This window comes from Chelonia mydas, chromosome 8, assembly GCF_015237465.2.
Source record: "Chelonia mydas isolate rCheMyd1 chromosome 8, rCheMyd1.pri.v2, whole genome shotgun sequence".
Lineage (NCBI taxonomy): Eukaryota > Metazoa > Chordata > Testudines > Cheloniidae > Chelonia > Chelonia mydas.
Window position 1 is genome coordinate 95,552,182 of NC_057854.1, and position 25,889 is coordinate 95,578,070.

Here is a 25,889-nt window from a genome sequence, read left to right on the forward strand (position 1 = left end):
TAAACATATATATTTACTCTAAGTATTACCTCATTATATCTGTTGCTGGGGATTTTGATGCTGGTTTTTCTCACTTCCATATCAACCACTAAACCTTGGACCACTGGCAACGTATACTGGTAATTTCTGAAGTCCTTGTGTTTTAGAGGAAACAAGAAGTGAAACAACATAGTCATTAGTGATACAGAGTAGCTCTCCTTTCAGAAAGAGACGAAGGTACAGAACTATTAAATAGAAGTATAATGCATAAAACTTAATATTCTCTTGACTCTATATAGGAAAATTTTCTCTGCATTCTGCTAGATTAGACAGAGACCTCAGATTCAACGGGAGTGAGAGTAAGTCATGTTCCCTACACTTTAGAATTAAGAAGTTAGCTCCAGCTGGAACTTTCTACAATCACAGAATTATGACTACATTTTTGAAGAGTGGTCTGAGCAGCTAAATTTAGATCCTGATCCAAAAATACACAGCTGTTTAAGACCCAGAGTTTTGATTTGGGCAATCATTAATATTTTTTGCATCATCAAAAGTTGCTGTCTGATATCTAGATTAGACAATAGGACACCACCCAAATAACACAATACCAGTATTTTCTTATCATAGTGTTTTGAAAGTTAGTTACTATACAGATAAATTAAGATAATCAGAGTACAACACTCCCCTTTTCTTCCATATATACAGATAGAACAAACAAACAAACAAAAACCCCACTCATCACTTACTGCAAGAAGATTCATAATTGTGTGTCCAGTCTCCCCAAACAATGGCTTACGAAATCTGACGCTGAAAAGTGGGCATGGATAAACTAGGAAAATTTTTAAAAATGAATAATCAGATTCAAACTCACCTATTGAAAGGTTATGTAAAAAACGGACTGAATCTAAGCCTCTTCATATAGGAAAATTTCAATAGAAGGACTAAAAGTACATTTCTGACATGCCAATGGCAGCAAAATATCTGCATTCCCTGGCATATTTATCCATATCTATGAAATTTTATCTATGATACAACTCAAAATGCACAGGGATTTGCTTGGTCATGTTATATTATATTGCAGCAGATTTCTGACGAAAAATGAACTAAATATAAATTATGCCAAGATTTCCAAAATGGATGTCTAAAGTAAGGCTCTTAAATACTTATTTAGGCACCTAAATAAGTGCCCTTATTTTCTAAAGTACTGTGCACTCAAAGCTACTGAAATCCATGACAGCCTGTGCGGCACAGCAGCTTTGAATATCAGATCATGTGTTTAAGTATTCAGAGATGGACTGTGACCCTAACGTTCAGCAGCCACTTTGGAAAATCTTAGTTATAATAGATACACATAAAAGTTAAACTAATTACATGCACCCCCCCACAACCAAACAATGAATGCCGAAATTAGTGATCTTTATTAATGTGGTTGTTAATGTTTTAATAATCACCTACAAACGTCATCATTTTTCATTAAATTCTGTTGCTTGCTTCCTATTATAACTCAATAATATATATTTTTATTAGGGCTGTCAATTAATCGCAGTTAACTCACGCGATTAAAAAAATTTATTGCTTTTAAATTGCACTGTTAAACAATAGAATACCAACTGAAATTTATTAAATATTTTTGGATGTTTTCTACATTTTCAAATATATTGATTTCAATTGCAACACAGAATACAAAGTGTACAGGGCTCACTTTATATTGTTCTTATTACAAATATTTGCACTGTAAAAATGATAAACAAAAGAAATAGTATTTTTCAGTTCACCTCAGACAAGTACTGTCGTGCAATCACTTCATCTACTTACAAATGTAGATTTTTTTTTGTTACATAACTGCACTCAAACAAAACAATGTAAAACGTTAGAGCCGACAAGTCCACTCAGCCCTACTTCTTGTTCAGCCAATCGCTAAGAGAAACAAGTTTGTTTATATTTATGGGAGATATATTGCCCGCTTCTTATTTACAATGTCACCTGAAAGTGAGAACAGCCGTTTGCATGGCACTTTTGTAGCCAGCATTGCAAGGTATTTACAAGTCAGATATGCTACACATTCGTATGCCCCTTCATGCTTTGGCCACCATTCCAGAGATCATACTTCCACGCTGATGACACTTGTTAAAAAAATAATACATTAAATAATTTGTGACTGAACTCCTTGGGGAAAATTATATGCCTCTTGCTCTGTTATAGCAGTCTTGGATGATGACCCAGCACATGTTCATTTTAAGAACACTTTCACTGCAAATTTGACAAAACGCAAAGAAGGTACCAATGTGAGATTTGTAAAGATAGTTACAGCACTCGACACAAGGTTTAAGCATCTGAAGTGCCTTCCAAAATCTGAGAGGGACGAGGTGTGGAACAAGCTTTCAGAAGTCTTAAAACAGCAACACCCAATGCAGAAACTACAAAACACGAACCATCAAAAAAGAAAATCATCGTTTTGCTGGTGGCATCTGACTCAGATGATGAAAATGAACATATGTCAAGCCGCACTGCTTTGGATTGTTATTGAGCAAAACTCCTCATCAGCATGGACACATGTCCTCTGGAATGATGGTTGAAGCATGAAGCGACATATGAATCTTTGGCGCATCGGGCATGTAAATATCTTGCGAGGCAGGCTACAGCAGTGCCATGCAAATGCCTGTTCTCACTTTCAGGTGACATTGTAAACAAGAAGTGGGCAGCATTTCTGTAAACAAACTTGTTTGTCTTAGCAGTTGGCTGAACAAGTAGGACTGGGTGGACTTGTCGGCTCTAAAGATTTACATTGTTTTGTTTTTGAATGAGGTTTTATTTTTTTTACATAATTCTACATTTGTAAGTTCAACTTTCATGATAAAGAGATTGTGCTACAGTACTTGTACTAGGTGAATTGAAAAACACTATTTTTAGTTTTTTACAGTGTAAATATTTGTAATAAAAATAAATATAAAGTGAGCACTGTACACTTTGTATTCTGTGTGGTAATCGAAATCAATATATTGGAAAATGTAGAAAACATCCAAAATATTTAAATAAATGGTATTCTATTATTAATCGCGATACAGTCCTAATTTTTATGTGATAAGAAAAGTTTGATCTACAAAGCCTGTGAAAATTTCCAGTGGATGTTTTTTGACTCTCAGTGACACCAACTTAAATTTTAATATCGTTGTTTGGCAAGCCTGTGAAATATATTTTACTAATACTATATTTTACTAATGCTATGGAAGTTACAGTGCTGGTGCACAAAGAAGAATCTAAAATGTATTTTTCACAGCAAGTCAGCTTTAAACCGACCTACCAACCAGGCAGCCGATGAATAGTGCAGAAAGCCCTTAGCTTTTCCGGTAGCCAATTAGGAGTTAACATGACTTCTTTTAGATCCAAATATGGACAGTGCCATTCTGGGAATATTTTATGCCAGTTTTAGACTTTGTCCAACTAAAGAACTCTCTGTAGCTTGCTGTCATCAGCTGGTACTGCCTTTCTATAAAGTACTGTAAGTTAGTTTCACCTGCATATATATTACCATTTTTTAGATGAGCATGGTTAAGAAACCTAAAAACTAAAGAGAAGCCTCCATTTCACTAAGCATGTAATGAATTTCACAGTATCAAAAGCAGCTTTTTGCCCTAAATAGAACAACTGCATCAGACTTACCATGTACTGTTCTTCTATTTTAGGTCACAGGTTGTGTTACCAGGACCTCAGTTAATTGTTAGCTGGTTAATAGTTTTAATTGTAGCTAAAAAGTTTTAGGTCATATGACTGACTTAGTAAAGTATCTATCTACAGGCACAATCACTGGGGTTGTGGTTAGTGGGGCACATTCCCCACAATCACTATTCCTGTATATCTGATGTACATAACCACAGTACTCAGAAATGTCACCCAAACACAGACACAGATTACTAGAGTTAAGAGAACACAGGCTACTTACGTCTGTATTCAGCTCCAAGTCTCAGCATCAGTCGGATGGGGAACACTTTAGCCCAGGGAGTCTCCCATTTCTGAACGAGAATACCAAACAAGTAGGGCGGAGTTGGGAGCACCAGGTCCTGCAGTGACTGATATGTAGATGTCACATATAAAAATCCACCATGTTCCTTACTGCCAAGAAAACTCTGGCTGAAAAAGGAGTGTCCCAAGCTGCCCACGACATTACCTAGGAACCATGAAGTTCATTATTTTACTGCACTAAAGTCTGCACCAAAAAATTTACTAACTTGTTTTAAAAGAGAAAAATAAGATTAAACACACACTTTTCTTCCTGGAATTACATCCTTAGTTAACTCCCATTAGTCACATTACAGAATGAAAATACTTACTACCCAAGAACATTCAAGTTACCCCTTATTCTACAGTATCTCTGTGCTGGAATTTCCACCCCAGACTACAGATGCATCCAAAAATATTGGGGAGGCAACAGATTTGTTCCACCATTGCAAATTATACCAATCCTTGAAACCAAGTTTAGAAAAGTTTTACACATTCAATAAGCGATTCCCACATCATGTCAAGCTTTGTGCTCTGCTGCATCAGTGGTGTCCCTCATTTTGGGTTTCCCAAGCATCTTAGAGGTCAGTGTGATATAACTAGGTCTTAAAGCTTAAAAACGTAGGGCTTGTCTATACTTAAAATGCTAGAGTGGCGCAGCTGCAGCGCTTCACTATCTATGCCAACGGGATGGATTCTCCCTTCAGCGTAGGTAATCCACCTCCCCAAGAGGCAGTAAGTAGGCCGCCAGAAGAATTCTTCTGTAGACCTAGCGCTGTCTAGATAGGGATTCAGGTCTGTTTAACTATGCCACTAAGGAGTGTGGATTTTTCACACTGCTGACCAATGTAGTTAAACCAACCTAATTTTCTAGTGTAGATGGGGTCTTAGAAAAATAAAAGCAATTCTACTCCACTTAATATCCACTTGTGACATGTGCAACCATGAGTCTTGAAACGTTTATGAGGCCAGATTTGTAGGAGCACATACATAAAAGAGCATACGTTCATTTTGGTACTTGCCTGATTTAGGTCCATTCATGTGTGTAAATCAGGGATTGTGCACACAGCTACATAGGCACCAACACCCTTACTCTCAATTTTTATATGCACATCAGGGGATAGATTACATGTTTACTATGCTATCTAGTCATACTTAGAGAAAAAGACAGTTACTTTGATATGCACCTCAAGTATGAATGGAGCTTGCTTTCAGTTTTGTTATTGATGTGCAATTCAAGAGGTGTATTACACTGAGATTAGGGATCCACTGAAAGTTTGGCTTCCACGGTGCCTCAGGCTATGAAAACCCCTAACAGAAAATCTGTTTTCAGTTCTTTCATGACCTTACATGGAATCTCCAATGCAGAAACTGGACACATTTGTTTAATGAATCAGGTCCTCAGATGCTGCTACTTGTAAAAGGAAGAGAGTTTTGTGGCAAAACAGCACATTTGGCCAAATCAGTAATGTCTATTTTTTTTAATTTTACACAAATGGATACAGTACCCACATAAACATTCTGAAGATCTGGGTCAGCTGAAGAATTACATAGGAGTGTTTAGTTTAGTTTATGTAAATTGCAGCTGAGACGGATACAGGAGAAATATCACTAATTCTAAATCAAAATTCTATTCTTTGACCCTAATAAGCAAAAATTTTACTGACGGAATCATTTTATGAACTAAAGTTGATTAGATAATTAAGAAAACATTTAACAAAATGTTATTACTATCCACCAATCATGAGATCCATCCTGGTCATTCATTTTGGCAAACACAAAATTCTTTCCCCCTTTTTTAAACAGAGAGTAAGTGGATGCAAGTGTTGACAAAAGGTGCCGGCAGCCTTGAGACTGACTTCTATCTACAAAATAGGTAAAGCAAGGATTGTGAAAGCACAAGGAAATGTTTCCACATGTACTTCAACTCCATTGACTGGGGTGACCACCACCTGAGGGGAGAGAAGTTCAGTCTCCCTGGCTCATTTAATCCTTGGTCTTTCTGTTGTAAGAATATAACTAGCTATGCAACATTTAAACAAAGCTTTGATTAAAACATCAAGTAGTAACACACACAGCTCGTGTACACAAAATACACTAATGTGCTTCCCTTTATTGAAGGGCACAACAAGGTTTAAATAATGTATGGAGACATCTGATAACATTTCGCATTCTTACTGAATGTCAGAATTCGTGTTTTATTAATTTAGGATTTACAAAGGCAACACATGCTGCTCTTAGGGAGGGGAGATCACACTTCATGGAGGGGACTGTGGTCTGGCCTTCATGCCATCTCTGGAGACCCACGAGGAATCTTGGCACCAATCCCTTCAATCTGGAGCAGTGGTTCTCAACCTATTTACCATTGTGGGCTGCATATGCAGCTCTCTGTATGTTATGTGGATCACATCCACACAATATATATATTACCCGAATGGCCTTGAGGATGTCACATGGGCCGCAGCTGTGTGCTGATTGGTCCACAAGCGGCCCACAGGTTGAGAACCACTGGTCTGGAGGCATCCATGGAGAAGGCCAGCTCTTCTGCAACTATTCCAGGGCTTCCTTTATTCCAGTAGCATGGCCGACTTGATAAGTGTGCTACTGCTGGGTGTCCTACATGTGTACATTCCCTCCCTTCTGAGAGAGGAACAGAGAGTGTGTCAAGGGGAAGTGAACGGCCCTCTAAAAAGCAGTAGTTGCTGCTGAATTTCCTCCACAAGTGTCAGCGGGTCTGCTACGCGAGATCGCTGTGCAGGCATTGATCTCGGTCTCCACACCTCTGCTACAGCTGTCCGCGCCTCTGAAGCCCACAGTCCCCTCATTGATGACGGTTAATTTAAGGCAACATTCATGTTCATTTTAAAGCAGTTACTAATGCTTTGCTCCATGCCACACAGTTGAGAGGAACACTGGGTCTTAAGTTAGTAAAATCTCAGTCACATCGAAGTAGCTATATCGACACTCAGAACGGTAGATGTGGCAACCAGTTACAAGGCTTCTTGATTTTGTTATGAAACAGCCTAAAGCCATTTTCAAATGACTACAAATTACAGTGCGTGAAAAATACATAATGCTACTACAATTTTATCTGGCAAAGGAAGGGTTAACCAACAGTAGTTTGGAGGAAGTCCCTGGATCAACTCACTTCCGAAGGCTCCAAGTCACACTGATTCTCTCTGAAGTCAGGGCTGGACATGGTTCTGCTCCAAGAGTCTCACCTGAGGGCGACACAAGATGTTCCTCTCTTGCCCTCATGGACCAAGGGCACTGTCTCTGCAGCTCTCCCAGGCCAGCACAATCATCATATGTTCCTTTTTCTATAGGTCCCTAGGAGTTTGGGCTTATAGCTTATTAGTAGGGCATGTCTGTAAACAGAAGCCTCATCTCACTGCCTCCTGCAGCCAAGTACAGGAATCCTAACTCTTTGCATAGGAGATGACAATCTGTTGCGGCTGATTCTGAAATGGCAATGTTTCCAAGGGATAGGACTTATGAACAAGCAAGAAGTGTTCAGTCCTTGGTATATCCCTGTACCGATCCATTTGGAATTCTGGAGGGGGAAAAGCAGAAAGGCAAACCCACCTTCAATGCAACTCTTGCTTTTTTCAGTGTGATTTAACCTTTTTTGGACCAAAATTCAGAAACTGTGAACATTGTTATTAATGTTGCTTTACTGGCTCTCTTTTTTAACACTGGTCCTAATCCTGCAAGGTGCTGAGCACTCATTTCCCCAATGCAAGTTGAAGGCGCACAGCATCTCACAGGAGTCACTCAGTAGGATCATGTCTTCAAGTTAAATTTGAGTTTTACGCACACGGATGTGTTAGAAATCTACATTGTGAAATTATTGCAAATTCTATCGTCTAGAAACTTTCACCCCATTTAAAAAAGAACTCTCAAAGGTTAAAAAGTAAAAACACTCTAACCAGTTAAGCATATTGTGACAAACTGTACCCCTATATTTACCCCTTGCACGCTATTGTAATAATCTTTACACAAAGTATGCCTTGTGAGGTATCATTTGAAAACTCAAAATGTGCTGATCATTATTGTCCTGGTAAAATATGTGTAGCAACAATGTATGTAAACTTATACGATTCCACTGTATGGTGTTACTAAGGGCTTGTCTTCACTACCAGGGAGACACTGCTGCAATCAATGCAGCAGGTGTCAATTTAGCAGGTTTAGTGAAGACCCGCTAAATCAACGGCAGGGCACTCTCCGGTCGACTCCGGTACTCCAGCTCCCCAAGAAGAGTAAGGTAAGTTGACGGGAGAGCGTCTCCTGTTGACGCAGTGCAGTGAAGACACCACGGTATGTCGACCTAAGCTACGTTGACTCCAGTTATGTTATTCACATAGCTGGAGTAGCGTAACTTAGTTTGATTTACCCCACTAGTGTAGACAAGGCCATAAACATCTTCCAAGTCTGGGGAGTGGCCAAACCAGTTCTTCAGAGACAAAGGCGCAGGCTTATGCCTCAGCCAGGTATAAACAAGGTCAATGGACCATTACCTGCTAAGTAGCTATTCATTGGCAGGAAAAGGGGCATGGGTAGAAAATCTACATTTTTAGCAAAGCAGCAGCATGGGGTTCCTGTCCACACAGTATCCCAGGCACCATGCTCCCTGCTGGAAATGCCTCTTAGAGGATAGGACTATAAATAGAAGGGGCAGACACTCCAATGGACCCCACGCCCTCCCTCTCCTCTCTCTGTCTGTTGATTCACTGCACCAGAAGGAACAAAGGAAGCAGCAGATGGGGGCTCTAGTGCACCAATCATGCGTTTAGGTGCCAAGTTTAAATAGTGAATGAAAATTATGAAAAAGAAATGCCCATGAAAGAGCTTTCTCTTTCCTCTGAAACAGCTTTCTAGTATCTGTCTTGGCTCTCTGCCCATTTCCAAATCACGGAAAACATCTCTTCTTCCTTGCCTATCTTTTCTCCTCTACTTCAAATAGATGTTATGAGCCCAATGCAAAAATTATGGGCGAAGTTCTTCAGTCAGATTACAGCATCATAATAGTATCTTCTAGCCTTAAAATATATGAGTCTTTGAATTACTTTAAGTGTAACTATTTAATTCTATACATCTCTCTCATGTACTGTTTGTACCAAAAGACAATAGGAAAATAAAGCTATATAGTATTCTACAGTTCTGTGACATGGACTACTGTCCAACGGAGATGATGAAGAGACCAAACATTTCCATTTGTGACTGAAGCCAAGTATTGAACCAGAAGTGAAAGGCACCAGCCTTCTGAAGGCGACAGCTTGAGGGATGCATACTTTGGCTGCCTACAGGACAATTTTCATCCCAACCCAAATTGAAAGTCAGGTTATAAACCCAGCAAGAGTGGAAACTGCAACTCAATCATCCAATACCCTGCTACCATAAACCACAGCCATATCCTATTATTTACTCTGCACACAACACTTAGTTATTTCAGAAGCTTCTAGCCAAAATGCAATTCTAAATAAAGGAACCTCAGCTATGCTATCCTTCTCAAAAGCATATAATTTAACGTAGACTATGTTATAACTTCCTTGTAAAAAGAAAGAAACCTAGAGTAGTTCCAAAATACAGAGAAAGGTGCCTTTGCTAGTAGTTGCCACATACATGTGATGTAATAAGATTAATCTTATTTATACATTGCCATAGGTGTGCATGATGCATCTAAAGCAGCTTTGCAGAAGTTCAATACCAACTAAGTACTCTGTTATACTGGATTACCCTTGACCTTAAATCCCAAGCAGCTCTATAGATTTCTTTTTAAAAAAAAAAATCATCACACGCCAGTCCATTGGTGTCACTTTCCTCCTGAAGGCCTATTCCCTGACTGTCTTTAGTTCTTCACTGGGACTTCTTCGCTTAATGAGCAAAAAATTTTGTATATTTATCAGACAATACTTTTTGACCTCATCAGTTAAATTAATTTATACCAGGAAAGGGGAGGGAAAGGACCACCATGTTTCTTCATTCCTTGCTTTAAACAACTTTCCAGTTTCAGCTATTTCCATATTTTACTGAGGACAGACCGGCTTCTAACTCGAGTTCTCTACCTTGTTATTTACAAACAGATTTTTAGGTGCCAGTATATTCTCATGTACCCTTATCCTTATAACATACAAAATAAGACGTCCCTGCTCAGTGCTCAGTTAAACCATATGGGTGGAGCTTATTAAAATTCTTGATCTTTTCCTTATCATTTGATGAGGAGTCCAGTGGCACTCTAAAGACTAACAGATTTATTTGGGCATAAACTTTCATGGGTAAGAAGTGGAGTTTTTTACCCACAAAAGCTTATGCCCAAATAAATCTGTTAGTCTTTAAGATGCCACTGGACTCCTCATTGTTTTCGTGGATATAGACTAACACGGCTACCCCTTTGATACATATAATTTGATGAATTCCACATCAGAGAACTGGTCCCAGCATCATTTCTTAATATGTTGATATGCAATTAAGTGGAGTGGGAGCTGCCTCCATTGCACACTCATCCCTCATTTCATCATGAACAGTAATCACCATCAAGGACTGCCTAAGATTAAATGCCATTCCGTAAAGGTGGAAAGTTGTGCAACCTAATCCTGCAGCAATAGAACTGAACCAATAATACTTGGGGGAAACCAGGCCAGCTGAATTTCTACAAAAAATTTCACTCTCTCTTCTTGGAAAAGTGAGACACAAACCAGAGAGCATGGCAGTGAGGGCCAAATACATACACAGGAGAACCATATATCTAACACTTTGGTGCAACATGCTTTAGAAGATGCCAAGTTTGAGAAAACAAATATAAAGCTGAACACACTAGATTTTTTCTGTGCCTGGCAGTCCTTTACTGAGACATGCTTAGGCCAATCACATGGGATAACAGCAACTAATTCAGGATGAACTAGTGATGTTGTCTGGAAGCACTGATGCTTTACTACCGTCCTTGGTTAAGGTTGGTAAAAGTAGGTTTCAGTGACCAATTCACAATTTTCTCATCTTTTCTCCATGCCATGGTACGACCATCTTCCCTAGGTTTTGTCTCTTTGCCTAAGTAACGTATATTTTGCATTCATCTCTGTGCATTACACTCAGGAAGTGAAGGTCTATGAAACCTCTCTCATTTATCCAGGTTTTATATGTACATCTTTTTATATGAACTTTGTATTTGGCTTCTATGTTGCTCCTCTTAATGCTGCATGCTCGTTTAATGAAAAATGTAATAAAAATTAAACAAAACCTTACGCAAACCTATAATGTGTTTAGGCAGTGGAACTAAATAACCTGTTGCCAGATTTACATTAGTCAATATTAAAATGCAAGTACTTACTATATTCCATCAAAAGATAAGCTAGTGTACTAAGGCGTATCGAGCAGCTTTCAATTAGCATGTCTGACTGCTTCAAAGAAGCCATTGACATGGACAAAGTTCTCCTTTCTCAACTTGCTGGACTTCCTGCTGGGCTTATATCCAACACAAAGACATCATCATGGGATTACTACTACAACAGAAAAGCATTAGCCTACCATTTCAAAACAAGAAAAGCAACACTTCAGCAGGGAGCTTGACAACAAACAAAGCCTTTAGGGGCCAGAGGGGAAACAAAATGATGGGGAGGAGAGGATGGAACAGCAATTACACTTGGTTTAAGAGCCCTGCATTTTAAAATATATTTTCTACGGATGCAATCCATACTGAAACCCCGTATCTTTTCTTCAACATATCTGCAGTTTTGCAATTAAAAACTCTTTATACACCTAACAGAACCCAGCTTGACAGTGAATTGACATGCTTTATGAAGAAAATCATTGCAGTTTCAAAGCAGAAAATTCAAACTAGCATCAACACTGCACTAGATATGGTTTTATGCAACTTTACCTATATATATATGTATAAAAACAACACTTAAGATTTTTACTTCCATGAAGGTGGAGTTGAAAAGTGAAGAACTGAGATGGAAGAGCAAGCACATATATCTAATTTTGTTTCCTGAAAATTCACCAAAGGTGTGTGCACATCTCTTGTTACTTACCTAAATCTAGCAAAAATAATTATCACATATTTTCAGTGACAAAAACTAAGTAACCAATTTCTGTATCCTAGCTGTTCAAGACACTTTATTGATAACCAGTATGGTTACACTCCTCCCTATTTACCTTCTGCAGCAAACTTTCTTCAAAAAACAAAAAAAATACTTCTGTTCCCTGGCTGCAACACCAATTCAAATACATATATTATAATCAAGAAATAAAATTGCTAAGCAGGTTTTCAAGCAGTCTCTAATTTCTATAATAAATTCTCATTCACTGCAAATCCACTCTCACAGACTGATAAACATCAGGGGTGCAGCACCTCTGATAAAATGGGCAAAATTGGAAACTTGGACATGTCTGTAATAACCAGCATGTTAACAACACCCAAGAATTTACAGTCACACGAGAAATTCTCATGGCACCTCACTTTTTTTTCCTCTTGGTGAATAGAGAGGAAAGCAGACAGAGGAAAGTCAAGTCTGCAAGAATCCTATATTTATGTATGCATATTTTATTTCTCTCATAGGTACATGACTTTGGGAGAGAAAAGATGGATATGTAAAGAATGCATAATATGCTGCTGTGGGAATTTATCCTGCATGCCATGATTTATGAAAGCCTGAGTGAGAATCATTTTTATATCATACAACTACTCAAGATACAATTTGTTTCTACTACAGGTCTGAAATATAGCACTATGTATTTTCAAAACTACCTCAAAAACTGGGAACTCTAAGTGTGGGAGTTTGGTTTCTGATTAAAAATTGTAAAACAGCAAGCACTACCTCTCAGCACTGCGATGTAGTACATCAAATTACTACCAGCAGAGTGTTAAAAATAGGACTCAGAATACATTATGTAGAAGTTATGAATTATGTATCTCCGTAGTGTAATTGTACTCCACAGCACTGCAATATACACACCATCATAGAAGACAACAACGACTCTGTGTTGTTGGTTAAGTCAGATTTGGAAATTATTTATTCCCACCATATCTGAAACCAGTGAGGCCATGTGACAATGGTACATTTTGTATCAAGCACCTTCACTGGACAAGCTGGCCTTTGTTGTACAAAGACAAATATTTTGAGACCTCTTTTTCATTATCTCACTTAACAGTTGGATTCAATCGATCATTCAAAGAGAGCTTTGGTTGGATGATTATTCACAATACTTTGTGCAGAACGTGCAATAGATGATCTGTACATGTATATGAATTTTTAATATAAATCCCTGTGTGCAATACGATTTCTCCTCTAGAGGACTAATCTGGAGTACAAAATAAATTAACATATCTGGATATTTTATAACCATCATTTTTTATTTTATGACCAACGCTTTTTGGATTCTTATGACTGGCAATTGTTAAAGTGACAGCCCGTTTGCCCAGTAATATCTAAATTAGGTACAAAAAAATATGTTAATACAACTTCATGGTTGGGATTCTATACCTATCAAAGACAGGAAATTCTGTATGATTCCTACAGCAACTGTAATTCATCCATGCCTTACATATATACATAATATTACTTTATGAACTCATTTTTTAGGCTGTAATGTGGCCAACTTACAATTACTATAGGAAATCATAATATTGATAATTTTAGTGCATTTACTATAACTACAATGCTTCATTAACGATTTCTTGCATTTTATTTCCATGTGTTAAAAAATTCTGACTGCAAAGTGAAATTATTATATTATTTATTATTTGTATTACTGCAGTGCCCAAGAACCCCAGTCTGGAGCCCACTGTGCTAGGTACTGTAAAAACTAGAGCTACCAACTTCAAATTTATGTAACTCTTGCCCAAATTCTGAGGACAGCACCTGACATACCAGACCAGGCACTGGACAAATGCATGGAAGAATCCCTCTTTACAGACTGCAGAGCTATTTTATGGAGACTTCTCAAGCCCTAATGCTATAATAGCATATGATGGGCCTTTATTCACCTTACTCCCTCTCATGTGTGCATGCATGGCCCAGAAGCATTTCCCCTGCCCTCCCCTAGACACTTTCACACTTTCAGAACTTAGTAAGGACTAAAAAGAATTTTACCTTAGAGAGTCACCTTTGAGCTGAAAAATGCAAGAAAAAATTCTATCCAAGTACAATTTTCTGAAAATTACAGACAGCTGGCAAAAGGGGCTTAGAAGGAAAGCACTTCCCCTTCAATATAATTGTTGCTACTGCAATGCTACCCTCTTCTCCAATTAGAGCTTAGATATATTGTTTTATTTACTGCACTCCCATTTACCTTAGTGAATATCATACTAATACTGAATACTAATAACTGAAGTGAACTCAGACCACTACCAACTTTGATCACTAAGTTTTCTACTTTTAAATAAAAATAAATTCTCAATTTTATCAAAGCAATTCTCTAGTCCATTCATTTTATTTATTGAAGTCACCTACTACAGATTTCAAATAGAAATCATTCCCACCTGCCAAGGCGTCCCGATAAAGTTGTACAAAATGATTAAAGATATCCTTCGGCAAACACTTCTCATCAGGTAAACACTGCAGGAGAATCACTATCTCCGACTGCCCCACTGCATGCATTCCCTTTGTAGTGAAACACCAGCACTTTCTGTTCACATCTGCAGAGAGGAAAACATGACTCAGGCTGGAAAAAGTAGATTTCCACTCAACGTCTGTTGCCATGCCCAAACTTCACTATAGGAAGACAGCATATTTTAAAAAAATCAATTACTCTAACATTGCATAACTCTGGCACTTGCTACTCAGATACCTAAGGCTCTAGGACCCAAATCTTGCACACAAACATGCCTGAACACAATAGAGCAGATCAACACACTGGGTGTCTGCATTCCAAAATAGGGGTGGAATGTGGATGAGGGTAGAGGAATCAGGGGGGTGGCTAATCGGATGGTGCATAGCATGGTCCACTGGGCCACTACACCGCTTCGAGGTTTGGGAATGGGGGATGTAGGACATGTTCCAAGAAAGACCAACATGTTGCTGTTGCGTCAGATGCAGAGAGTAGCAAAACCAGCGCACATTTTTAAAAGTGCATTTTTATCTTTTGTATGAGCATTTTGAGACCCTAAAAATGTGTTGCTACAAAAGTGTCCTGCTTTTTATTTTGAAATAAAAGTGGAGACCAACTGAGGCACTTAAACTAAAAGCCTCCCCACTCATACCCTCTCCAGAATGTAGACAAGATGACCTGAGAGGCCAGGTGGTTTTCAGCGAGGACTGTCTGACCGGGGATCTCACTTCACCCCTTGGTCTGACAGAGCCACAGTCCTGCTGGTTTTCAGAGCATCACTGAAAGATTTATCTCTTTTCCCAGGATTTGAGAAGGGTTCAAGTGGATTAACAATTAGGGGAGGATTGGTGAATAAAAGTGACCCCTGCTGGGTTGGATGGGTATGTAGGATGCTCCAGGCGCACGTACAGATAATTTTATACAAAAATACAAACTGGACTAATCCAACCTAGAGCATGGGATAGGTGCGTTTTATAATTTAATAGGAATAAAAATATAGTACATTTTCCTTCCATGCAGCAATTCACAGATTGTGGGTAGTAAATATCAAATGCTGTGTTTTGAACCAGGAGTATGTATACAATCTTTTTGCCCCCCTCTTATTCAATAAAAAATAACTTACAATTCACAATTTTAACCATGGACAGCAAATTTGCATTTAAAACAAACACAAGAGGGTCAGGGCTGCCATCTTCCAGCTGCTGCATCACAGAGATCTGAGATGGTCTTTCTTCTACAGCATAGTCTATAAGAAAGAAACGCATCATGAAGTCATTTGCTTATTTGGACAGTAATCTACCCAGCAATGTAATCAGCGAAGCAATGACATCACTCTAATGTATACACTTTGATTCACTTACATTTTACCTGACATTTAAAAGTGTATTTTGTTCTGATACTTGTTGGGCAGGGATTTTCAAATTTCAATGATTTGGGCACCTGACTCCCACAGGCCCCTTTGAAAATTCCAGCCTTAATTTTTATCAACTAATTTGTATCAATAGCAGTAGCAACTTGAAAAATCAAACCTTTGACTTCCTTTTAGAAACACGTGTTAGTGTAGACTACAATGTAAAATGCTTAAAAAAAAAAAGTTAACACTTAGTATTTATATTGTGGTAGCACCTAGGAGCTTCAGTCACGGAATTTACAATCTAAGTGCAACAGCCTACAGTACAACCGCATAGGAAGGAGCATCATGAGAAACCACATTTCACAAAAACATACAAGAAACTGGACAGAAGGTTCGAATCCTGCGTCTCAAATGTATTCAGTAAGATACTCAAACTGTAGACACTTTCTTTGATTAGATCCATATGAATGGAGTGTTTAAATATAAAGATCCAAACTGGTGAAGTAATCTGTGCTCCTGCCAATGTGTCAGCAATGTGGCATTATAAAGAAATAAGGGAAATTTGGAAGGGTGTTTGTTATCCTGCCACCTATAAACATCTAGAGAGAAAGTTCACCTTACTAATGTGAAAAGTATATTTTAAATATTTGTAAATGTGATTTAAATGTCCACTTGGTAGTTAAAATGTTGTAAGTCAAACCAGGTACAATGACATTTGAATTAATTCAAGCACACACAAAGTATGATTTACTGAAGATATTCATGTAAAATTGTTGGGCTTGTGAGATTTGGCTTGCGTGCTGAGAAGTATACTGCAATTTAATTAAGTAAAGCTAGGTTACTAGTTTCTCTCTGTTACAGAGGTTCAATAATTAGGCAGCTTCACGAATAGTTAATACAGATTGGGGCAGACTGGTTTTGAAAATGAAAGTATGCTTATTTTTTTAACAATATCCGAGATAAAGTTACTTACCGTCTAATTAGAAATATGCTGAACTAACCACAAATTTTAAAGGGAAACTACCAAAAAGTGAAAATTGAGCTAAGGCCCCTAATACATGCTAACGCTCTCCTAAGAACTTCCTGGTTCATTTAAGATACTCACAAATATGAGAAGTCTCATCACAACCAATGGTATTTATGATGTCATTGAATTATGTATTTTCGGATACCTTCAACCAAACAGAAGTTCCAAGAAAATTTCACAGAGTGGAAACATGAATATTTATATGACTAATTAAAATGTATCTCTGTGTTGAATGTTCCCCATAGCCTGATTAATGAGGAAATTAGCACATACTTCTGGGCTCAATTTAAATTTTCTTTTTTGCTTTGTATTTTACTTTTAATAGTAATTTCATTGTCTGAACGATGTTTTCTACAGGTGCTTGTAAGCACTATCTACGGCCAAGTCAGTTAACTACACATTAGTATTCATCGTTAATATCTTTAGGCTATATCCAGCATTCCACTTTCTATCTATATGTGGCAGCCTAAATTGTTAAACTGCCACCAGTGAATGCCACAAATAAGTGTCCATTTACCCCTACTGCTCTCACCTCCTTTTACTCCAGTGGAGATCAGAATTGGAGGAAGACCATCTTCAGGGATCAGGTTCATCGCACTGCCAACTGGACTGCCAACCTGAGTTATACTTCCCGAGAATCCAGAAGTGTTATCAGTCTACAAAAAGGAAACAATAAGAAAGGACATTTTCTAAAAAAAGCAAGAGCTGGGTAGACTTCACCCTTAGATTGCTAGATGTAGGTGAAAGAGATATACCTCTGATAATTCTATAGAGTGGATATAAGTTAACCCTTGGTACATGACATTGACACAGACTAAGACAGACCCAGCACCTCCTCTCTCTATAAACACGTGTACAAACAAAACAGAAACAAACCAGCTACGGTTACACCAAGCTTCTGCCCACGATTTTGAAAATATTTACTGGAGCGCCATTCTGGACAGCTCCAGCTGAATTTAAGCCCTGCCCTTTATGCATACAGACAGGCCATATACCCAAAGCTTGGAAAACTCCTTGAATAGTACTGGCCTGATACTGGATTAGAGCTCTAAAATGCTACTGCATAATGGCATATGCAATTCAATGGCTCATTCCAAAATATATAGCCAGCTTCAGGACTCTGCAAACCTCAAAATCAGCCTGGACATAAGCCATACATATTACTAAAAGAGAATCTTAAATCAACAGACTTCACATATCAGTCTCACTTAAATTGCCATAGAACTGAATGTACCATCCAGGACAACGTGACCATGCTGTTCTAAACAACAAACAGCACAATGTTTCCTCACCTCTGCTGATAGAGTGCTGTTGGTCACAGGCTTGGCTGGATCATGTGACACTGCTAGGGTGCCTACAGGAGTTGTCCCAGCCACTGTCAATTTTGCTGCATCAGCAACTTCTCCATTAGGTAATATCCCATCAGCAAACCAAACACGTCTTTGTTCTCTGGGTTGAGCCACTAGAGAGAAAAACAGAGTTCAAAATCTTGCAGCAACATGAACTGGAAGCTTCGCTCAAGAAAAGTGAAGGTGTTTAGTTCTAATGTAAAAAGTAGCAATGATAGCAGGGATATGGCGAATCCATATTAACATTATTAGGCAAATACTGAATACAAATTCAAACGGTGGCAGAAGGGCACCAGGGTCAGTGGGTGATAGTACTATATTAACCAGTAGAGATGGGAGGAACAAGTGGTAAGATGGTATCTGTGCAAGATTCCCTAGACTAAGAAAATAAGACATATCTACTTAATCAGTACAAGAAAAAAAAAAATTTATTGCATATATAGGGCTCTCGGATATAATTCCTACACACTGAGTACTTTAGAGAAATATCTGCCAGCATGATTAGGAACAATCATCTCCATGTGTTTGGAAATTACATTTGTACATATATTTCCTGTCTGCATTTCTCCTTCCCTTTGATCCCACCCACAACATGACAAGTGTCCTTAGCTGCAAGGTTTGAAAGGGGTGTGTTACCAGGGATTCACATTAACATTTAATCAAAGCTTGTTTAGAAGAAAGAATGAAAGTGTTTTCTTACTTTCTGCTCCAGGGTGCTTTAAAACTCCCACAGGTACCATCACAGTGGGAGGTGGAGAGCTCAGGGCTCCTGAGGCCTGAGCTTGCTGCAAGGGAGGGATAGTAGAACAGTATTCAGCAGGATTGTTAGGGTTAGGACTCTGGCTTGAGGCACTCATCATGTTCTCCCAGGCTTGAGCTAAAGCAAACAGAAAACAAGAAATGTGAATATACATCTAAGTACACAACACTCCATGATGATGGTTAAATTCACAGCTACAACAGCTCTGGGCTTTTCCACCTACCCTGGCCAATCTCTTCTTACTTTGGTTAAAAACAGAGAGGACTTATACAGTGAGATTGCCATTAAAGAACAAAATTGAAGAAAGAGTATTGGTGTTTTGTGATAAGAACCTCAGCTCACATGGAAGCGTATTCCAAAATTGTTAGCTATATATTTTGGTGTTAGTGGCACTTAGTTCCTTGTCCGTCGTTTTGTTGTCTCCTTAGAGGATCTGAAAAATCAATATTATGTATACAATATCAGAGAGTCACACGGTGCTCTACAGGCAGACAAAAGCCTCACCCTTTACCGTGAAGATTTTACAATCTAGGTTACACAACACCAAGGCAACAGATTTACTTTTGCAAATGAGTACAGTACATTGTATTTTTTTATATCCAGAATAAACCAGTCTACATTAACACCTTATTTTTCAAGGTATGAAGAAGTCTGTGTGCTGTGAATTTTTGAAGGCATGACCTGAACTTGAACTCAACCCAAAAAACCCCACATGATTTTTAGTTTAAACACATCACACACAACTTTTAAGTCAACGTTAGTCAGAAAACAAGCTCTTCTCTTTTAGTCAGAGAACACTGCAGAACTAGATCTCAACTGAGCTATTTATTGGGTTGTCTATATTGTCAAAAGCACATAAAAAGGTGTGCAGCTGTACAAGATAATCATGTGATTCACACATGCAGAAGAGCACACTGCATCTTCAAATAAATATATATGAACATCTTTAACTACAGAAAAGCAAATAGGACATAAAGAAAAATAGCTCTTTCTTGCATCAACCTACAAACACAATGCAGAGCCAGTGAAAGGATTTTGAGCCCTTTAAGACATTTCAATTTGACGAGAAAGGTAGGGCAGATTCAACTATTTTGAAAAAGCAATTCAGTGTCAATACAGAGTCTGGACATATAGGAGGGAGACTTAAAACAAAGGAAACAGATATCCTTAGGATCCCCTTCTTGGGATACCCAGAGCAGTTTTGTTTCAAATCTTCTCTCCTTCACTTCATGACAGCCTGTGTCAGTTCAGAAATAGCTATCAACTAGGAACACCTTCTCAGACAAAGATGGCATCCAGAACTGTAATTAAGCACATACTCTGTCCATGGATAAGCACTATCAAACAAAAAACAGTGAAATGAAAATCCAATTCAGCAACCAAGTGAAATAACTACATCTAAAGTATAATCTATACAAGTGCAAAGAATGACTAACCCACTGCTCTGAATTACAAAAATCTGGAACTGCAAGGAAACTGATTGGATCAGGTGAGATTAGATCTGGTCAAATGAACTGACAGGCAATTGACTAGCAAAAGGAAAACATCATTACAAAGCACTGCAGATGGACAGAAACACAGATGACAAGTTGGCCCAGAGGCAGATACATGCTATTATGCAGGCAATGCTTTCCCTAAAATAAAACAAGTAGTGGTGTCACCATTGTCTACCACTGATGTGTATCAGTGCTGGCAACAGGACAGAAAAGCTTTTAAAAGGAAATCATTGTAACGTGATCAATTTTGTTATACCTCTTTACAAGAACATTTGGTTTCAACTAAAATATTTTCAGGTTCCTCCCTTCTCCAAAACAAAAACAAATCCTACTCACAACCAAATGGAGCCAGCGGTCTCTAGCCAAAATCATGCATACTTCATTGTTCTTGTTCAGTACATTCTGAAATGTATTAATGTCTCTATCTAAAATGTAACATTTCTCAGCACCTTTGTCATAAGAACAGCCCTACTGGGTCAGACCAATGCTCCACCTAGCCCACTATCCTGTCTTTTGACAGAAGCCAGTTCCAGATGCTTCAGAGGAAATGAACAGAACCGGGCAATTATCGACTGATCCATCCTCTATCCCAGCTTCTGGCAGTCAGAGGCTTAGGGACACCCAAAGCAGGGGGCTGCATCCCTGACCATCTTGGCTAATAGCCATTGCTGGACCTATCCTCCAGGAAATTATCTTCAGTAATTCTTTTTTGAATCCAATTATACTTTTGGGCTTCACAACATCTCTTGGCACCAAGTTCCACAGGTTGACTGCATCGTGTGAAGTACTTCCTTATGTTGGTTTTAAACCTGCTACCTAACGATTTTATTGGGTGACCTGTGGGGCAGGATGGGAGAAGACAACCTGGGCCCTGCGGCTGGCCCCCTACCTGGCCGGCGAAGCCCAAGTGGCCTATATGGCCCTGAGTGAGGAACAGGCCAGGAGCTACGACGCAGTAAAGGCAGCCGTCCTAGATCGGGTGGACTGTCCGCCGAGAAGTACCTCCAGAGGTTCCGGGCGGCAAGGTGGGCAGTCCCGGGCATTCACCCAGTAGTTAATGGACTGGGCCACCCGATGTCTGAGACCTGACACCCAGACAGTGGGAGAGATCATGGAGGCGCTCATCCTAGAACAGTTTTTACATGGCCTCCCCAAGAACAAAGGGTATGGGTGAGACACCACCAACCCAATACGGTAGAGGCAGCAGTAAAACTGACAGAGGAGTATGTGGAGGCAGACTTCTCCAGGAAAGAGGGACACCCATACAAGGAAGAAGAAACCAGGAGAAAATCCAGGGAACCCTCGACTGGAAAGGGTCTGGAGAAAAAACAGGAGAACAACTGGGGAGCTCCCACTGGGACCAGGCCGCTCGCCTGCTGGCAATGTGGGCAACCAGGACATAAAAAGGTGGTCTGCCTGGACATGGAATGTGGCTTCGCAGAGTTTTGTGGGTGGACCAACTCTGGAGGGTAGGGGAAGGGGCAGAAACTGTCCACCATTCCCGTGAGGGTGGGGAGGAGACCCCAGTGGGGTCTGGTGGATACGGCCTCGGACTCCTCTCTTGTAAGGAGCGGGCTGGTGAAGCCGCAACGGGTGATTCTGAGATATCTGAGCCAATAGCGATTATCTTTGAAAAGTCATGGAAGACTGGAGAGATTCCAGAAGACTAGAAAAGGACAAATATAGTGCCCATCTATAAAATGGGAAATAAGGACAACCCTGGGGAATTACAAACCAGTCAGCTTAACTTCTGTACCCGGAAAGACAATGGAGCAAATAATTAAGCACTCAATTTGCAAACACCTAGAAGATAATAAGGTGATAAATAACAGTCAGCATGGATTTGTCAAGAACAAATCATGTCAAACCAACCTGATAGCTTTCTTTGACAGGGTAACAAGCCTTGGGGATGGGGGGAAGCGTTAGATGTGGTATATCTTGACTGTAGTAAGGCTTTTGATACTGTCTTGCATCACCTTCTCATAAACAAACTAGGGAAATACAACGTAGATGGAGCTACTACAAGGTGGCTGCATAACTGGTTGGAAAATCGTTCCCAGACAGTAGTTATCAGTCGTTCACAGTCATGCTGGAACGGCATAATGAATGGGGTCCCGCAGGGATCGGTTCTGGGTCCAGTTCTGTTCAATATCTTCATCAATGATTTAGATAATGGCATACAGAGTACACTTCTAAAGCTTGTGAACGATACCAAGCTGAGAGAGGTTGCAAGTGCTTTGGAGGATAGGAGTAAAATTCAAAATCATCTGGACAAACTGGAGAAATGGTCTGAAGTAAACAGAATGAAATTCAATACAGACAAATGCAAAGTACTCCACTTAGGAAGGAACAATCAGTTGCACACATACAAAATGGGAAATCACTGCCTTGGAAGGAGTACTGCGGAAAGGGATCTGGGGGTCATAGTGGATCACAAGCTAAATATGAGTCAACAGTGTAACGCTGTTGCAAAAAAGCAAACATCATTCTGGGATGTATTAGCAGGAGTATCGTAAGCAAGACACGAGAAGTAATTCTTCTGCTCTTCTCCATGCTGATTAGGCCTCAACTGGAGTATTGCGTCCAGTTCTGGGCGCCACATTTCAGGAAAGATGTGGACAAATTGGAGAAAGTCCAGAGAAGAGGAACAAAAATGATTAAAGGTCTAGAAAACATGACCTATGAGGGAAGACTGAAAAAAAATGGGTTTGTTTAGTCTGGAAAAGAGAAGACTGAGAGGGGACATAACAGTTTTCAAGTACATAAAAGGTTGTTACAAGAAGGAGGGAGAAAAATTGTTCTTCTCAACCTCTGAGGATAGGACAAGAAGCAATGGGCTTAAATTGCAGCCAGGGAGGTTTAGGTTGGACATTAGAAAAAACTTCCTAACCGTCAGGGTGGTTAAGCACTGGAATAATTTGTCTAGGAAGGTTGTGGAATCTCCATTATTGGGGATTTTTAAGAGCAGGTTGGTCAAACACCTGTCACAGATAGTCTAGATAATACTTAGTCCTGCCTTGAGTGCAGGGGATTGGACTAGATGACCTCTCGAGGTCTCTTCCAGTTCTATGATTCCCGGTGCCAAAGTGAATTTGGAGAGCATCCATGGGGATGAGGCGCAGTGCCCAATGGCCCAGGTGCCCCTTGAGGTCCAGGACAGGTTCTGCTGGAAACGGGTCTGGGTAGTAGAGGGCCTGCCGTACCCAGTGGTGGTGGGCATTGACTGGGACCCCTGCCTAAGAGAGAAAGGAGGTCAGGTCCATTATAGGAAAGGCACGGGGAGACTCCTTGAGGAAGAGGGAAGGGATCTCTGAAGCAGAAAACCTTAGAAAACAGAGCCCAAGTCAGGAAGGACAGGAGAAGGAAAGAACAGAGGAGGTATCCGTCCCGTGGCCCTCAGTGGAGCTGAAGGGCCTAACAGAACTCCCTGTAAGGGGACCCGTGGAAGATGAGACCCAGGCCCCACTTGACGGTTTTTGGGAACCTGAAGTCTTGGGTGTCCAGGGGAAAGCTGGGATCAACCCTGAACCCCTGTCAGAGGCAAAGGGAGAAAGGAAGGGGGGCACCTCTGGGGGTGTGAATGGTGAGAGAACCTGTGGGTGGCAGCAGAGCTATGAGAGCGTCTACCCCCCACGCTATGTGGCTTCTGCGGGTTGGGGATGGCTGAACCCCACAAGAAAGTCACCAGAAGTCACCAGTGGGTCACCAGAAAGATGAGGGAGGATTTCCCCATATGGCTCCGCCCAATAGGGGGGTGAAGAGGACTTGGATGGACAAACCTGGTGGCTGGAGAAGGCGGGGGGGACGTGTGTGACAGGGTGTTGGGCAAGAACTGCTGACTCAGCCCTCTGTCACACTATTCCTGGATGGAAATAAATTGGAGCTGGCTAGAGAAAACCTACACCTAATTGGTGAATGGGAGACAGCTGCCTGTCCAATTAGCCTGGGGAAGTATAAAAGGCTGGGAGGAAGGAAGCCGGGGGTGAGAGCGAGGGAGTGGAAGCACAGCGATAGCTCTTCCCTCCTGGGTGCAGACACTAGAACCCAAGCTGTGCGTGGTGAAAAGGTGGTGGAAGCAAAACCTTTAACAAACAGCACCAGTGGTTACTGAACCCCAGGGTCTCCGAGTGACTTTGTCAGCACAGCAGGGGCAGGAGCCAAGAGGGCCTTACAGCACCCTGCTACAGGTGGTAACAGCTAATTTAGTCCCCGTTATTTTGTATGTATAGTTGGAATTATGTTTTCCAATTTGCATTACTTTGCACTTATCAACACTGAATTTCATCTATAATTTTGTTACCCAGTCTCACAGTTTTATGAGATCCCTTTTTAACTCTTCACAGTCAGCTTTGGACTTAACTATCCTGAGTAATTTTGTATTGTCTGCCAACTTTGCAACCTCACTGTTACCCACCTTTTCCAGCTCATTTATTAATATGTTAAGCAGCACTGGTCCCAGTACAGATCCTTAGGAAACCCAGTTATTTACCTTTCTCCACTGTGAAAAGTGACCCTTTATTCCTACCCTTTGTTTCCTATCTTTTAACCAGTTACTGATCGATGAGAGGACCTTCCTTCTTATCCCATGCTTACTTTGCTTAAGAGCTTTTGGTGTGGCACCTTGTCAAAGGCATTCTGAAAATCCATGTACACTATATCAACTGGAACACCTTTGTCCACACAATTGTTAACCCCCTCAAAGAATTCTAATACATTTGTAAGGCACGATTTCCCTTTACAAAAGCCACGTTGACTCATCCCTCAATATATTGTGTTCATCTACATGTCTCATAATTCATCAAAAACCAATGTCATATTTGTGCCTACCTTTAATTCCTAGTTACTGTAAACTACAATTTCTTACCATGCTGCTTATAGCCTCCAGTGGAAGATGTTGATATTTAGCACTTTATATTTTTTCCAATTGCTTCACAAACATTAATTAATCTTTAACACTCCTTTGAGAGAGATAAAAATTATTCCCATTTAACAGCTATGGAATCTACCAAAAATTTTGAATGCCACACTTGAGCATTCACAGCTCCAGCGGAAGTCAATGGGACCTCCAAGTGTATTCAGCTCCTGTGAAAAATCAAGCTCTAAGATGAAGTGTCAATAGGGAACACAAAAATCAAGGCATCCCAAAATTAGTGGACACTTCTGAAAACTTGGCCTAAGTAATTTCAGAGACTGAAAGATTATAAAGCCAGAAGGTACCTCCACTGTGACATCCAGTCTGTCCTCCTGCATAACACAGGACATAATACTTCCCTAAATTAATTCCTGTTTAAACTATGGGATTTCTTTTAGAAAAACATCCAAATTTGATTCTAAAATGTGTCGTGATGAAGAATTCACCACAATCATCTTACAATCATCGTTT

At 39.9% G+C, this 25,889-nt stretch overlaps 1 protein-coding gene across 1 annotated transcript in view; it reads right to left on the minus strand.

Annotated features, from left to right (window-relative positions):
• The window catches only part of ZFYVE9 (zinc finger FYVE-type containing 9), a 93,131-nt gene that overhangs the window by 12,947 nt on the left and 54,295 nt on the right, over positions 1-25,889 (minus strand). The window contains exons 6-13 of the mRNA XM_037907507.2: positions 18,951-19,127; positions 18,194-18,363; positions 17,434-17,557; positions 15,644-15,766; positions 14,453-14,608; positions 3,920-4,144; positions 726-808; positions 30-134 (exon numbers count right to left, since the gene is read on the minus strand). Coding sequence (XP_037763435.1) covers positions 30-134; positions 726-808; positions 3,920-4,144; positions 14,453-14,608; positions 15,644-15,766; positions 17,434-17,557; positions 18,194-18,363; positions 18,951-19,127 — 1,163 coding nt within the window. The remainder of the gene's footprint in view (positions 1-29; positions 135-725; positions 809-3,919; positions 4,145-14,452; positions 14,609-15,643; positions 15,767-17,433; positions 17,558-18,193; positions 18,364-18,950; positions 19,128-25,889) is intronic.